Source organism: Hylobates moloch, unplaced genomic scaffold, assembly GCF_009828535.3.
Source record: "Hylobates moloch isolate HMO894 unplaced genomic scaffold, HMol_V3 SCAFFOLD_9, whole genome shotgun sequence".
In the NCBI taxonomy this organism is placed as follows: Eukaryota; Metazoa; Chordata; class Mammalia; order Primates; family Hylobatidae; genus Hylobates; species Hylobates moloch.
This window is the reverse complement of record NW_026652284.1, coordinates 96,908,835-96,924,143: the sequence shown is the minus strand read 5'-3', so window position 1 is coordinate 96,924,143 and position 15,309 is coordinate 96,908,835. Positions and strand designations below refer to the sequence as shown.

The 15,309-nt window shown below is 37.8% G+C and overlaps 1 protein-coding gene across 1 annotated transcript; it reads right to left on the bottom strand.

The window, feature by feature from the left end:
* Window positions 1–929: 929 nt before the first annotated feature.
* Window positions 930–9,243, bottom strand: UTP23 (UTP23 small subunit processome component). The gene is made up of 3 exons (XM_032760305.2): window positions 8,963–9,243; window positions 5,100–5,274; window positions 930–4,022 (listed from the first exon to the last, which is right to left on the bottom strand). The coding sequence occupies exons 1-3, from the start codon at window positions 9,148–9,150 to the stop codon at window positions 3,636–3,638; spliced, it is 750 nt and encodes a 249-aa protein (XP_032616196.1). The 5' UTR covers window positions 9,151–9,243; the 3' UTR covers window positions 930–3,635.
* Window positions 9,244–15,309: the final 6,066 nt, after the last annotated feature.

Here is a 15,309-nt window from a genome sequence, read left to right as displayed (position 1 = left end):
CTCCCATTCTAAATGGTGGTCCAGTAGCATTTTGAGACCCTAGCAATTAGCATCAATTCAGAACCAGAAATACTCCCAAAAGTCTGAGTATTTCTATTCCCCAATTCACAGTCCCTCTAGAAAGTGACCACAGGTCCCTTTGGGAAAGGGGACTTGAAGCACTGCTACAAGTATATACTGTAATTTTTATATACTGGATTCTTTCTCTAGAGAACCCACCCTCCCCTTAAATTAAGGGGTTCTGGCCCTTGAACTGTTTTAGTCTGGAAATTGGATGAGTCATGACTCTCCCTTCTGGTAGACCTAACCTTATTTCATTTTGTTTTTGGTTTGTTTGTTTGTTGAGACAGGGTCTTGCTCTGTCACCCAGGCTGTAGTGCAGCAGCATGATCAAGACTCACTGCAGTGTCACCCTCCCAGGCTCAAGCGATCCTCCCACCTCACCCTCCCATGTAGTTAGGACCACAGGCACATGCCACCACACCTAGCAATTTTTCAATTATTTGTAGAGATGAGATCTCCCTATGTTGCCGAGGCTGGTCTCAAACTCCTGTGCTCAAGTGATCCTACCACCTTGGCCTACCAAAATGTTGGGATTACAGACATAAGCCACCACACTTGGCCTTCATTTTCACTCATTCAACAAATATGTATTGACACATTCTACTCAGTACAAATTCGTGTATTATACATTCTATATTCTTATATGGAATATATATTTTTATAGATTATATGGAATATATAGAATATATCCTTATATGGAATATATAGACTATATTCCTGTATGGAATATAGGTATAGGGATAGTATTCACAAAAAAAAAAAACTGAAGTACAAGGAGATGAGACTTTTGTTAAAATATGTTTTGGAATATATTCTTATTGGAATATATTCTTATATAGAACATATAGAATATGTATATATACATGTGTATATACCTATATACATATATATATATCTTGGTGATATAAAACTAATTGGGAATAATGTCATGTATAGAGATAGTAAGCAAACATTTTTAAAAACATTTTAAAGACTCCAAACTATTCATTTCTATCCACCTATAAAAAACTAGTAATTAAACCTGTCAAATCACAGCCATCTTGCTTTACCCAGATTCAGAAACATGAAATTCTTTTACCTTTGAAACTCTAGTTTCAAAGCTGTTCTAAAGTGACTTGGTTTTAATTTATATACTTGCAGGGATGAGAAGTAGCTGTAGGGCTACAAAAATGTAAAGAATACAGTATCGTGCCCATACACAACTGCAAACACTTATTTTTAAGTGTTCGTAAAAGACAGTGGTCTTCAGAAACACCCCTTTTCAGACTGGCAAACTTTCAGAGTTCAAAAGTGCATGTATTACAGTTTTATCCCCAACAGAGCTAGTAGCTACCCTCTAAAGCAGAGGTTAACATTTTCTTTTTCCAAACCACAGAATGGATTATGATCCCATGTGCATACTCCCATGGTTCCCTTCCCCAAGTTGTATGAAAAAATAAAGCAAATAATTATGAGGATTTTAGGGGTAGTGGTATAGGGATAGTATTCACACACAAAAAAAACTGAAGTACAAGGATATGAGACTTTTGTTAAAATATCTTTTAAAGTAATTTTACTGGCAAAATACATAAATGACTAATCAGTTTTAAAATATTAAACATACTTTTTTTTTTTTTGAGACAGGGTTTCACTCTCTCACCAGGCTGGAGTGCAGTGGCATGATCTCGGCTCACTGCAACCTCCGCCTCCCGGGTTCAAGCAATTCTCCTGCCTCAGCCTCCTGAGTAGCTGGGACTACAGGCACACACCACCACACCCAGCTAATTTTTATATTTTTGGTAGAGACAGGGTTTCACCACGTTGGCCAGGATGGTCTTGATCTCTTGATTTTGTGATCTGCCAGTCTTGGCCTCCCAAAGTGCTGGGATTACAGGTGTGAGCCACCACGCCCTGCCAAAATATTAAACTAATATATTGTAATTTTTAGTACTTCTATAATTACTGCTTCATAAAAGTGGATTTTTCCAGCTCTCCAGTTCAGATGCTATTAACAGGTAATCAGATAGCACTGATTAAGGAGAAATAGATTAAGAGTAATACCTAAAATTAATGTATTTTAGCATATTGAAATGAGTATCATCAGTGTATCTTTATCACTTTGTCTACACTTTATTAGGTGGCCTTAATGCTTGTCACTGACAAATGTTAACTTTCCTCACAAAACCTACAGTATTCACTTTTTTCCAGTATTTTTGCCTTCCTTATTAAAAATGTTTCTACCGTCAAGAATTTAAAACAGAATCATGACATTGCAATCCAAACACTACCTTGGCTTGCCAGATTAATCTACGTGTCACTCCTTGGTGTAAAGCTATAATTCCAATTTCCAGCAAAGAAGTATCTCTGAATTCAACTGAGAATGACATTTCTATGGGAATAAATGTGAACTCTCTCACATTTAACCATTAAGAATTTACTCATACCTCATCATAACCTAATGTTAGACTGAGAATCACTGCTCTAGGGTGGCTCCAGAAGCTGTCAATCAGGAACTACTGATAAGATTTCACTTATCCAATTTTATACTTCCATCTTGCAGTACAAAAACATTTTAATTTTGGCCTGATAAATGACTAAAACAATTGCCGGGGGAATTGAGAGAGACAGGTTTCATTATTCAATTCCTAACTGAATTGACCCTCATTGATCCTCAGACTAATTTAGACACTTTTCAATAATATTCACAGTCAATCTCAAAGAGAATATTATTTTTGAATTCTTGCTATTGAAGTTAACATTTACTTCTAAAAGAAAATCATCATCCTTATTGGACAAGTGGAACTCAAACAAACAAAAAAAACCCTAGTCATAATAATGAAAATACTGAGTTTCTGATGTACAAAGAGTGAAATATTCATATACTGCAAAAATGGTGCAGTATAAATGGGCAAAATTTCACTTTCTAGTAGGAAGTCAATAAATAATTGATGTATCAAAAAGTAGCAGTATAATCATACAATTTGGAAATATAAATTCTTCAACTACTAGAATTGAAAGAGGAAGTTTCTTCTGTCAATGTGAAAGAGGGACTGCCTCTTTTTTGTCACAAGCCTTTTAGAACTATAAGATTTTTTAAAACTGTCTGCATATAATGTTTGAAGGTGGGAATGGGACCAGAGAGGCGACAATTTTACCTGGAGAAACAACCTCCCGAAACCATTTAGTAAGTAAAGTGAATACCATCACACCTAAACCCATTCACTGTTTTTGTTTTTGTTTTTTATTTTTATTTTTTGAGACAGGTTCTCACTCTGTTGCCCAGGCTGGAATGAAGTGACGCGAACTTGGCTCACTGCAATCTCTGCCTCCCAGGTTCAAGTGATTCTCATGCCTCAGCCTCCTGAGTAGCTGGAATTACAACTGTGCACCATCGTGCCCAGCTAATTTTTGTATTTTAGTAGAGATGGGGTTTTGCCATGCTGGCTAGACTGGTCACTGTTTTTATTTTATAATTAATTTTAGCTAAAGCACATGGGTTCATTTACAAAAATGTTTGGTCTTTTATTATAAATACTTCTAGTTGTAAAAAATTCATTTTCACATTTGAATGTCCTTAAAAGTATCCAAAGGATTCATTCTCCTTCTGCATTCTGCTTCTCAGAAAGTACCTTTGAGTTAGATCTGTTCCGAATTCTTTTTCTTTTTCTTTTCTTTTCAGAAGCAGATGATTGTGTGTCCGGTGCCTTTTTCTTTTTCTTCAAACAGCTAAGAGGGTTGGGACCACTTATTTTCTTGCGCTTTTTTCTTCTTCTCTGTTCAGGGTTTTTCACTAAACCCTGTTCCTCTTTGAGATGTTTGATACTTTCTTTCTCATGCACTGAGACAAGCTGACCTGACTCCACTGCTTTTACAAAGGCAATTGTTTTGGGGGAAGGTTTGTCCAAAACCATAGTGTTCTGAATAATAAACATGAGAGGAACTCCAGCCTTCCTTTTTACTTTCATAGACAAATTCTGATCCTATTTAAAAGAAAACAGAATTATTTAGTTCAAATGTCAATTAAGGTACCTTAAATAGGTTTTCAAGAACTGTATTAAAAATCAAAGAGATCACAGGTTTTATTTTTCAAATGAGTAAGCCTCACTTATTCATTTGAGTAATGGGGGTATATTTTATGATAAAGGAAGAAAAACATAAAAACGGAGCACAGTGTTAGTAGCAGCTGTGTGAACCGGATTTATCGATATTCTAGAGCCATAAATTACAAACTAATGCAAAGGTAAATGCGTTAGGTGGGTTTCTCCTGTTTCCACTCTAAGATATTCTTTGGAAAGGGTCAAGAATGCTTGAAGAGGTTAAAGGAAAAGAAACTGGGTAGTAATTAGCTACTCAGATTCTAAATTCAGCTCTGCCTCTGTGTAATTTTATAATTCTGATAATCAAATCTGTATGTATGTGAACTTATTATCACCCCCAAAAGTCTCTCTTCTCCTGCCTTCAAGAAGATGGGAATCTTTTTCTTTAAAAGCCTGAAATATTTCATACTGTTGGTACAGTCTTAGGCAGTATGAACCATGACTTTGAGAAACAGTAGGAAATACAGGAACACGAAAAAACATTAACAGAATATAGGAACTTTGCTCTACTTATCTTCCCTTCAAGAACCCTACAACAAATCATCACATCTCATGTCAACAATTTCTCGTTTTAAAAAAAGAAACTTCTGCCAGTGTCCAGCATGATGGCAAACGCCTGTAATCCCAGGTACTCAGGAGCTGAGGTGGAAGGATCACTTTAGCCCAGGGATTCGAGACGAGCCTAGGCAACATAGTGAGACCCTCAAGTCTCAAGAAACAAACAAAAAAAGCAAAACAAAGGAATCATGAAAAAAAAAACCAACCTTCCACTACTAAAAGAATATCAACATGCTTAAAGTTTTCCTCAAATTCTCAAATGACAATTGCTTTTACTGACTGTAAATTAACTTAGAAGCCTGTATTTTTAATCATTCTAACTTTTTTCTGATTATAAATAGCTCCATATGAAGTATAAATAGAAATGGTTAAAACTGCCTGTGGTTTTCAAAGTAGTATCACCTGTGTTGCCACAAAATAATGATGAGGATTTCCCTCTTCAACCATGGAAAGCAGACATTGTGATCCGCTCACTGCATTCTTGAAATGAGGACAATTTCGAACTTGGCATTTTTGTGCAATCAGTTTTGCCCCATATAAGTCCTTTCCCAATGTTTCTAGCTCTTTTAACACACATCTGAAAAGAAAAATTATAGCAGATACATTTCAGTTGTTTACATAAAGTGTAAAAAACAATAGTCAATTTTTTCTTAAAATACAACTATGCCATTACAATCTAAATTTGTCATCTGGTAACCATATACTTTAAAAGATGACTTGAAAAATGCATTTACCAAGTAGGAAGAACAACAGTTAAAATTTACTGAGCACCTACTATGTTCCATGCAGCATGCAAATTGCTCTTTACATAAATTCTTGCTTAATCTCAAAATAACCCTATGAAGTTAGGTCGCTTACCTTGAAATTATCCTTATTTTAGAGCACCCCATTGTGAGATTTCAAGTAACATGCCAAAGTTTAAGTAACTGGTAAGTGGTACCGAGACTTGTAGTTTGACAACAGCATCCTTGTCCCAACCATAGCATAGTAAGCTTCTGCTTCAAGTACAAATTGGTACACTTTCAAAATATTTTCAATTCAGAACAGTAAAAGTTCTCACGTCATCAAGTTGTTTTTAAAAAAACATGAAGTCATAAGAGTTCCTCGACCCTAGCCAGCCTTTGCCAGATTCTTTCTTGCCTCATATCCTTTATCATCTTTCTGTTTTAAGAAGATTTTGCTTGCTTTAGTCATTAGACTTGACCTCTATTTTGAGTACTGCCAGCCTGTGGATATCCTGCCATCAACTCTTCAAATTCACCATGTCTAAGATCAAACCACTTTCCTGCATCCAAATTTATCCTCCAAGACTTGCTATCTCTTTGAAATTATTATTTTCCCAGACACCCTAGATAGAAATCAGAAATCACATTTGACCTTCCTACCCTTCTTCACCCATACTCCTACGCCATCAGCTGCTCGACCTATCTATCTCAGTAATGTAACGTTTCTTTGGAGAACCCTTGGGTTCCTGCCTTTCCTCTCCCAGGTTTAGGCTCCCCTTACTTCTTGATTGAACAACCGCAAAACAGATTTCATGCCTCTGCTCTCTTGTTTCTCCAGTTTACCCTTCACATCACTGCAGTTATCTTTTCTAAAATAAAACCCAGGCCTGATAACATTCTGCTGTTCTACTTCATCAATTAACTCCACCTATCTTCAAACCTGAATATGAGTAAACTCTGTAGAGACCTAACTACTAGTGGCCAAGAAATATATTCCACCGAAAAACGAATGATCTGATTTCTTAAAAACATAAATTGCAAAATTTAAAGGGAGGGGAAACTGTTAAAATTTTTAAAAACTGCCTGGCATGGTGGCTCATGCCTGTAATCCCCATGCTTTGGGGGGCCGAGGTGGGTGGATCACCTGTGGTCAGGAGTTCAAGACGAGCCTGGTCAACATGGTGAAACCCTGTCTCTGCTAAAAAATACAAAAATTAGTAGGACGTGGTGTCACACATCTGTAATCTCAGCTACTTGGGAGGCTGATGCAGGGAAATCACTTGAACCCGGGAGGCGGAGGCTGCAGTGAGCCATGATCGCACCACTGCACTCCAGCCTGGGCAATAAAGTGAGACTCCATCTCAAAAATAAATTTTTTAAAAAAACGTAAGTGACATATAAATCAAATGTAATATATGTATTTAGTTTGAATCCTGATTTTTAAAAGGCTTCTTTATCTTTTCAAAATACATGCCAAAGAATTGATAGAATAATATGCTCTGAAGTAACCCATCAGTAAGGAGAGGTAAGGGATTCAACAAGATTGGCCATGTTAGTAACTGCAAAAGCTGGAGAGAGGTTTCATTATATTAGTCTACTTTTGAGTTGTCTGAAAAATTCCAGAGTTAAAATAAATTTGTTAGAAAAATTGCTGTAGAATATAATTTTATGTGGCACTTTTCAACCTTTTTAATATCATAGCACTATATTTAAAATGTTAATATTTCTATGGCACACAGGAGTATATGGACAAATTGCTTGTAGACAAAAGCAATCAATTCAGGGGTAAAGACTACTGAAGGATTTGTCAGACAGCCCTAAAGACTAAGGGGATCAAAACTTTGGGGGCAGCCGGGCGTGGTGGCTCACACCTGTAATCCCAGCACTTTGGGAGGCCGAGGTGGGCGGATCACCTGAGGTCAGGAGTTTGAGACCAGCCTGATCCACATGGAGAAACCCCATCTCTACTAAAAATACAAAATTAGCCGGACTAGGTGGCGCATGCCTGTAATCCCAGCTACTTGGGAAGGCTGAGGCAGCAGAATCGCTTGAACCTGGGAGGTGGAGGTTGCGGTGAGACGAGATCGTGCCATTGCACTCCAGCCTGGCCAAGAGCAAAACTCTGCCTCAAAAATAAAATAAAATAAAATAAACCAACTTTGGGGGTATCTGTAACCCAGCCGAGACACTGCTTGAGAAATTCTGAACAAATACAGAAAGCTGTTCATTAAGTAGTGGTATGTGAGGAAAAGGAGACTATTAACACACTATACACAGAAAAAGCCCATACTTCGTTATGGCTGTAGTTACAGATGGGGGTTTCCTTATGTTGCTCAGGCTCACCTCAAACTCCTAGACTCAGGCAACCCTCCTGTCTCAGCCTCCTGTGTAGCTGGGATTACAAGTGTGAGCCACCTTGCCTGGCTTAAAAGTCCATTCTTGTGCTTGTGTGAGTGTGTATAAAGAACTGGATGGATGACACTGCACATGTTAACAGTGATTATTCGTGAGTGGTGGTATTATGAGTCATTTTAATTTTCTTTTTTTGCTTTTTTAAAAGTAAATATTCTACAATGAAAAAACTACTAAATTTGCCTTCTTCCTAGTTTCACTCCCAAATATATTCTGTGCTGCAACCTCTTTCCCAGGCGTTTCATAACTCCATTCTGTGTGAAGAGGTCTCCACAACAAGAAGTGTCATTCTTTTCTGTCATTCAAAATAGTTCTTCCCCTCAGAATTGAACAAGTGAATGGGCTCAAATGTTACCTGAAATTTGTCACAATTCTCTCCTCTCTCCTCTTCATCCTGACAAGCTTCCATCCTAAGTGTTCCCCCATTTCAACGAAGTGGGGAAACATCAGACCTAGAGTGAAAACACACACTGCAGACTGACTTATGCACTTGACTGGCCATGAGGGAGCAGTGTGTGGCATATAGGGGGTACTTAATAAAGCGAGTTGAATAAACAAATGTCCTTGGGCAGATTCCTTAATCTCAAGTACTGACTTTTTGCCCTGGACATCAAAGATGGTAACTCATAGGTTCACTGTGAGGCTTGAAGAATTTTGGTTTAAACTAAGAAAAGCTATGCGAATGACAGCAACCATTTGAAGACGGGTACACTTTAGATACCGAAAAATGCTCTAGTACACTATACTCGTTTGAGCTTACAGCAATCTTCTAAGCATTTATCATCTTTATTTTACAAATGAGGAATCCGAGGCTCAGAGAGGCTAAATAACCTGACCGAAATCACAGAGCTGGTAGAACTGGGATCAAGATTCGAAGTCACATCACCCTGCTATAATGTGCTCTCATTCGCCAGGCTAACGACACGTGATATTCACAGGGCACTGTCCAATCTGCCTCTATTATAGGTATTCGCCTGACCACCTTCACCTCTCCACTTAACTGTCAACTCCACGTGGGCGGGGCGTTTTGCACATCCTGAGCTCGCAATGAAGGTCTGTGAGCAATGGCCTCGCCTCTACAACACCCGACGGACCCTCTGTGCCTCCTCCCCAGCCCCCCGGGCCCACCTTGTGGTGCACAGCTGCGTCTCCCCCATGAGGTAGCGGGGCAGCTGCTCCCGCAGCTGGATGCGGCCCCGCAGCGCCGCCTGACAGAAGGTGCCGTCCAGCAGGATCTGGTACGGCTCGCGGACTCCGAAGTTGTTGCGGAAGAAGCCAAGATGCTTCTTGGCATGTTTCTGCCTTGTGATCTTCATGCCTGGCTTACCGGGACCAAGGCCACCGGACCAGGAAGCATCAGTAAACGCCTCACGCACGCCCCAGTACCCTCAATGCCAGTTTCACCCGGAAATGAAGTGCCTTTGGCCCCGGAAGCAAACGCCCCTGTCTTCCGGGCCTGCCCATTGGTTTACGTCATGTCCAGACTAGCGCGCACTTCCACCGCGGTGCCCGCGCTTAAAGGGGCGGTCCCTTAGGGCGGAACTTGTGCGTACGCGGGAAAACCGCTGGGGTGCGCGATTCCGCACGGGGGCGCACATGCGCAGTCTGGGGCCACGGTAAAAAAATTACGGGAATACATTTAGCGTGTTACCTGCGTTTCAGAGGCACGTAGCAAGAGCTTCTCTGAAAGACTGGCAGTATAGTAGTAGTCAGTGATAATATTGAGCCTTAATATGTTCCAGACACTGTCCTAAGTGATTTACCTTACATTATTCCCCTGAATGTTTGTAATTCCCAAGTGAAAGAAGGAAATGATATATTGGATAGCTATGAGTGGGGAGGTTTGTACTGGCTGCTTTCCCGTAAAGAAATTAAGCACGTTCACGAAGGGCACGTAGTTTGTTAGTGTCTGGAACCCAGTTTTCGTGCCTGAAGTTCAAATGTTCTTGCTACACCACCATAGAAACTAACGTCACTCAGGAACCATTTGTCAGGGCAAAGGGTGCCACCATTTTGCATTTCCTCCTGCCTTAGGACCATCCTAAATCACTCGCACGGAGTGTTTTGGAACAACTCTCAAGAGCTTCGTTTGCCTAGAGTCAGAATTCCTAACCTTTGAGTCCTGGTTCTGCCACAAACCCAAGACGTTTGATCTTGGGCAACTCCCCAAGAAAGCTGGGTTCAACTTCCTCACTGTCAAACTGGTTGTAGGTCTAGATAAGTTTCAAGTACTCTTTTTATGTCCATAGTCTCTGACATAGGAAGATTACATACTGGGCCCATAACAGGAAGGCACAAAGCTGACTGAAGGTTTAAAACTTACTTGGTCAATTTGATTAATGAGGAGAATGAATCAGAAAATTTCAAGTTCTCCCGTGGCTAACTGTCGAGTATCCACTTCAAGGCAAAATAATCAAAGAATGGGGAGTATGGAATTTTGCATTTTTGTCCTGGCCTGGAATCTGTCCCAGATCTAGTTTTGGCTAAAAATTGAAAGAACCAGCACAGAAAATGATTTACAACGTGATTGAATGCATTGTTTGCATTTGGGGTTTTATTTCAATATATGGGTTTATGAAATTGGAATAAGATCTATAATGTTAGCCCTGACCTGAGTCCCAGCACATCACTTAGATGGTTGCTTTCATTTAAACTTAAAATGAATTTAGGAATTGGAAGCCATGAAAACTTTTGCAGGGTTGGATTCATGGTCTTTGAGTGTAATTGCTCAGTACTTTTCAATTTGAATCCTCTTTTTATCCCTGTATGCCAACTCTCTACTCCAACTATGCGCCCACCACAGACAGAGAAACGAGATACCACCCGAGTCTTGTAAAACAGTTAAAACATTTTTTCTTAAATAGCCTCAGATTTATCTACCAGCTCTTTGGCGCCTTTTCAGTACTAAGAAAAATGTGGTGCGGCGCTAGGGATTTTAGTCTTACTTAGTTTTTGTTGTTGTTTTTTAATTTACCAAACTACAGCACATTTTTTTCCCCCAAGCTCTATGTATATGACAGTGCCAGTTTCCACCCTATCTTCATTATGAAAACATGAAGATGATCTATAATGGTGATTATCAAGTTTAAAGCAAAGTTTTCGGCCGGGCATGGTGGCTCATGCTTGTAATACCATAACTTCGGGAGCCCGAGGCAGGAGGATCACCTGTCTCTACTAAATTAAAAAAACACAAAAAGAGAAAAAAATAGAGTTTTCTATTACAGCAGTGTTTCTCAAAACATGGTCTTGGGATATACAGAAAAGCTCTTAGAGTGCTTGTTTAAAATGCCCATTTCTGATTCAGAGTAAGTATTGAGGGAGAGGGGAACTATTCACAGAGGAAGTGGCATTTATTACAATCTCCCCAAGTCATTATTATGCTCATTAGTGTTCCTGAAGGACCTTGTTTGTAATAAAACATCGTTTATCCAGTAAGATATTGTTATTAATTGGTCCACTTAATACACTTTTGTTTAGATGCCAAATGATCTGTAATGGAAAATCAATATTTAGCCACAACCAAGGCAGAAGCCAAATACTGCCATTATTGAATGAACTACTTGGATATAAATTTAAATCTGAAATTTTATTTTGAAAATTATGTCATTATTATAATAGTTAATATTCATTGAAATTTTTTTGACCTTATACTGAAGGAACAATAATTCATAACAGCATTGCTAGTTTTTAGCCTTTTTCTCAGGTCAGTCCACTGGACATTTTCCACGCCAAATAGAAATCCACATTCAGCTGGAGTAAGTAGGCGATTAATTTATTTTTCTTTATTTTTTATGTTCTTCATTTTATTATGTCTGGATCAAATATAGTTTTATAATATTATGCTGTTGTACATGATTTTGAAGTTTTTTTCTTCATGAAATTTTGATGAAGCCAAGTTGACATGAGAATAATTTATTTTTGAAATGTATGACTAATTCTCAAATAGGACTTTCTCATGAAAGATTCATGGCCTAAATGGAATTAAAGAGGTAAACATTAAATATAATTCATAAAGGTTACTTTGTTGAATTTCATAAATGTTAGTATAATTTTGTTTAATTTCATAAATGTTAGAAAATTTAGCTAACATATCTATTGTGATATTATTCTGCCTTATATTCATATCTAAATATTTATAAACATTTGTTAACATCCATTAGCTCAAAAAAAAAATTTATTCCTAACATTATCTAACATACTGTCTAAATAAATAATTTAGCTAAATAAATATTTTAAGACAACTTAGGTAAAGCACTTTGTATTGAGGTCCTATGAGGTTCTTCGCTAAGATCCCCTAGGATAGGCTCCATCATGGAATGCCTTACTGTGAAATTTTATATGTGTCAGAAGGTGTTACAAAGGTCAGATATGGAGGCTGTCACTTTTTAAAATAATCTTTCAAATAAAATAAAATAACAAAAAACTTTATGTATTTCAAATTACAGAAATAACATATGCCTCTTAAAACAAGTGGAACAACACAAAGATAGTAATTTCTTCTCCCCTTGCCCAGATAACACTTTGATGATGTATTATGTATCTCTCTGCAATGTTTCCATATTCATATATTGATACATCATATGCATATATATACAATTTAATATTTATGTAGAGATACTGTGTTATGCAAAATTGAATCATATTTAACAATTCTATACATTTTGCTTTTCTCACCTAACAATCCTGTAGAAATCCCTACACAGATCTACCCAAAGTCAATTGGTAGAGTTCTCATTCATTATTTTTAATGGCTGCATGACATTTCTCACAAAATCACCAAATATAACATAATAGATATGACACAGACTATGAATTTTCACCCAATATCTCTTCTCTTCTTTGTAGGAGTAGACTCCCGATTTTATTCTGGAGTGTAATGTGCCCAGATAAACAAATCCATTCCCCAGAATTCTTTTTTTCTTTTCTTTTCTTTTTGAGACGGAGTCTCATTCTGTCGCCTATGGTGGAGTGCACTGGCACAATCTCGGCTCACTGCAACCTCCACCTCCTGGATTCGAGCGATTCTCCTGCCTCAGCCTTCCAAGTAGCTGGGATTACAGGCACAGGCCACCATGCCCGGCTAATTTTTGTATGTTTAAGTAGGGACAGGGTTGCGCTATGCTGGCTAGGCTGGCCAGGCTGGTCTCGAACTCCTGACCTCAAGAGGTCCACCCACCTTGGCCTCCCAAAGTGCTGGGATTACAGGAGTGAGCCACAGCACCCAGCCTATTTCCCAGCATTCGGTGCAGTTAGGTAGAACCATAGGATTAAGTTCTAGCCAAAGATATGTAAGTGTAAGTGTTGCATGGAATTCTGGGAAGCCAGCTTAAAGGAAGTCAACTTAGCTGGGCAGTGGACACTTTTGGGTTTTATATCTCCTTCCTTTCTACTCCCTGGAATTTGGATGTGATAGCTTTAACTCTAGCAACCTATTTTAGACCATGAGGTAATTTTGAGAATGGAGGTCATTCACTTAACACTGGCAAAGCAGATAAGAGGAGCTTGGATCGCTTGCAACTGTGAAACTGTCTTTCCAAACATAGACTTTCTACTTCTGGACTTCTTTTACATGAGAAGAAAAATAAACTTCTACCTTGGTTTAAAAAAAATGTTATCATAAGTTTATTTTTTATGTAGCCAAACTCAATGCTAACTGATAGAGGAAGTTAAAACTACTTGCCAGAATTTGTTCATAATTTTATATGAACAAATATCTTTGATGAGACCTTGATGTTAGTTGATGTTAGTCAATACAGTTGCCCTTCCTTTGAACAGATTCAAAATACTAGTTTATATGTTTCCTCTAAAAGGTAGAAAGTCTTCAAAGTTAAATAAACCAAATCTTTCTTTACATACTATAGAAACTGTCTTGACATTTGTTTCTCTTGAAAGTATAAACAATTTGATTTGAATTTGGTATGTCAGTGGGATATATCTCCTGTTGAGAAAAGTTAGTTAAATATGAAGAGCCCCAGCTGCTTGGGTAAGGAACATCAAGGAAATGTTAGTGTCACCCAGTTGTCAATTAATGAAAGCAAGCAGAATTCATGTATATCGGTCCTGCCAGTATCAGTGAGCTCTTCTTTCAGGTCAAATGACAAAGGAGAAGCTGTCTCTTAGAAAATGATTTCAAGAGATTTCTGTTGCTCGAGGATATTTCTAAACTAGACAGTAAACAGGAAGTGCCTATCATTAGTTATCAGATGACTATTGTCAGATCACTATAAAATTAGACTAGCAAGTTTGCTTTCTGTAATAATTTATTTAGATGAAATCATACTTAGAACAAATACTGCCATGTTAGGTAAATTGAAAGGAATTTATTATTTCTGTAACAGATGTATGTATGTATGTATGTATGTATGTATGTATGTATGTATGTATTTTTTTCAGAGTCTCATTCTGTTGCCCAGGCTGGAGTGCAGTGGTGCAATCTCGGCTCCTGCAACCTCTGCCTCCCGGGTTCATGCGATTCTCTTGCCTCGGCCTCCTGAGTAGCTGGGATTACAGGTGCCCACCACCACGCCTGGCTGATTTTTGTATTTCTAGTAGAAACAGGTTTTCATCATGTTGGCCAGGTTGGTCTCAAACTCCTGACCTCAAGTGATCTGCCCACCTCGGCCTCCTAAAGTGCTGGGATTACAGGTGTGAGCCACCTCGCCCAGCCCGTCTCTAACAGATTTAAATAGTGCTCTCCATTGGCATTTTACTACAAAATGTTTAATGGCATTAATTTAAATGATAAAAATAAAAACTGGTAGAGCAGAGCAAAAAGTTAAGAAGTAGTACCAATGGCAAACATATTTTACTGTAATGCAAAGCAAACTGCCATTTGAAATTTAATTATATTATTATTCAAACTGATAGAGAAGTTCACACTAAATGGGTCTTTCATTTTAATCTCTCAAAGCACTTTAGAAGATTAATGAATCCTTATAAAATTACTCTAGGTAACCAAATATTGTTACTGTTACTTAAAGAAGTTTAAAGATTGGAAATTATGTCAGATTACAGCTTTAAAAGGATTTTCTAAAAAACACTATTTATTTATACTTAACAAAATGTTGAAGACAACTCTTTCACTCATGGTTTTGTATATATTTTTAAGCAGCAGGAGGACTCAGGGCAGAAACTGAACTCCTGGTGGCAAGAAATTAAACATGTTTTCAATAATCTAGTAGAATATTATTTCAAAGTCTAGTATTTATAACTGAATTACACCAATATGAAGTATTAATTACATGGTATTATACAAAATAAAAGTCACTCTTACAATCCTCTCAAATTTTTTTTACTGCAAGATTACTTTGTTTAAATATTAGTTGGTAAGTGGTGAATCAAAATACTGGGATGAAAAGTCCAATGTCATTTTAAAAATTATTATTATTTAAGCAAACATATAGAAAATGACCACATGCTAATTCTTATGTGTAAATGACTATTATTTTCTTTTTATTGGCTCCAACTTTATACTC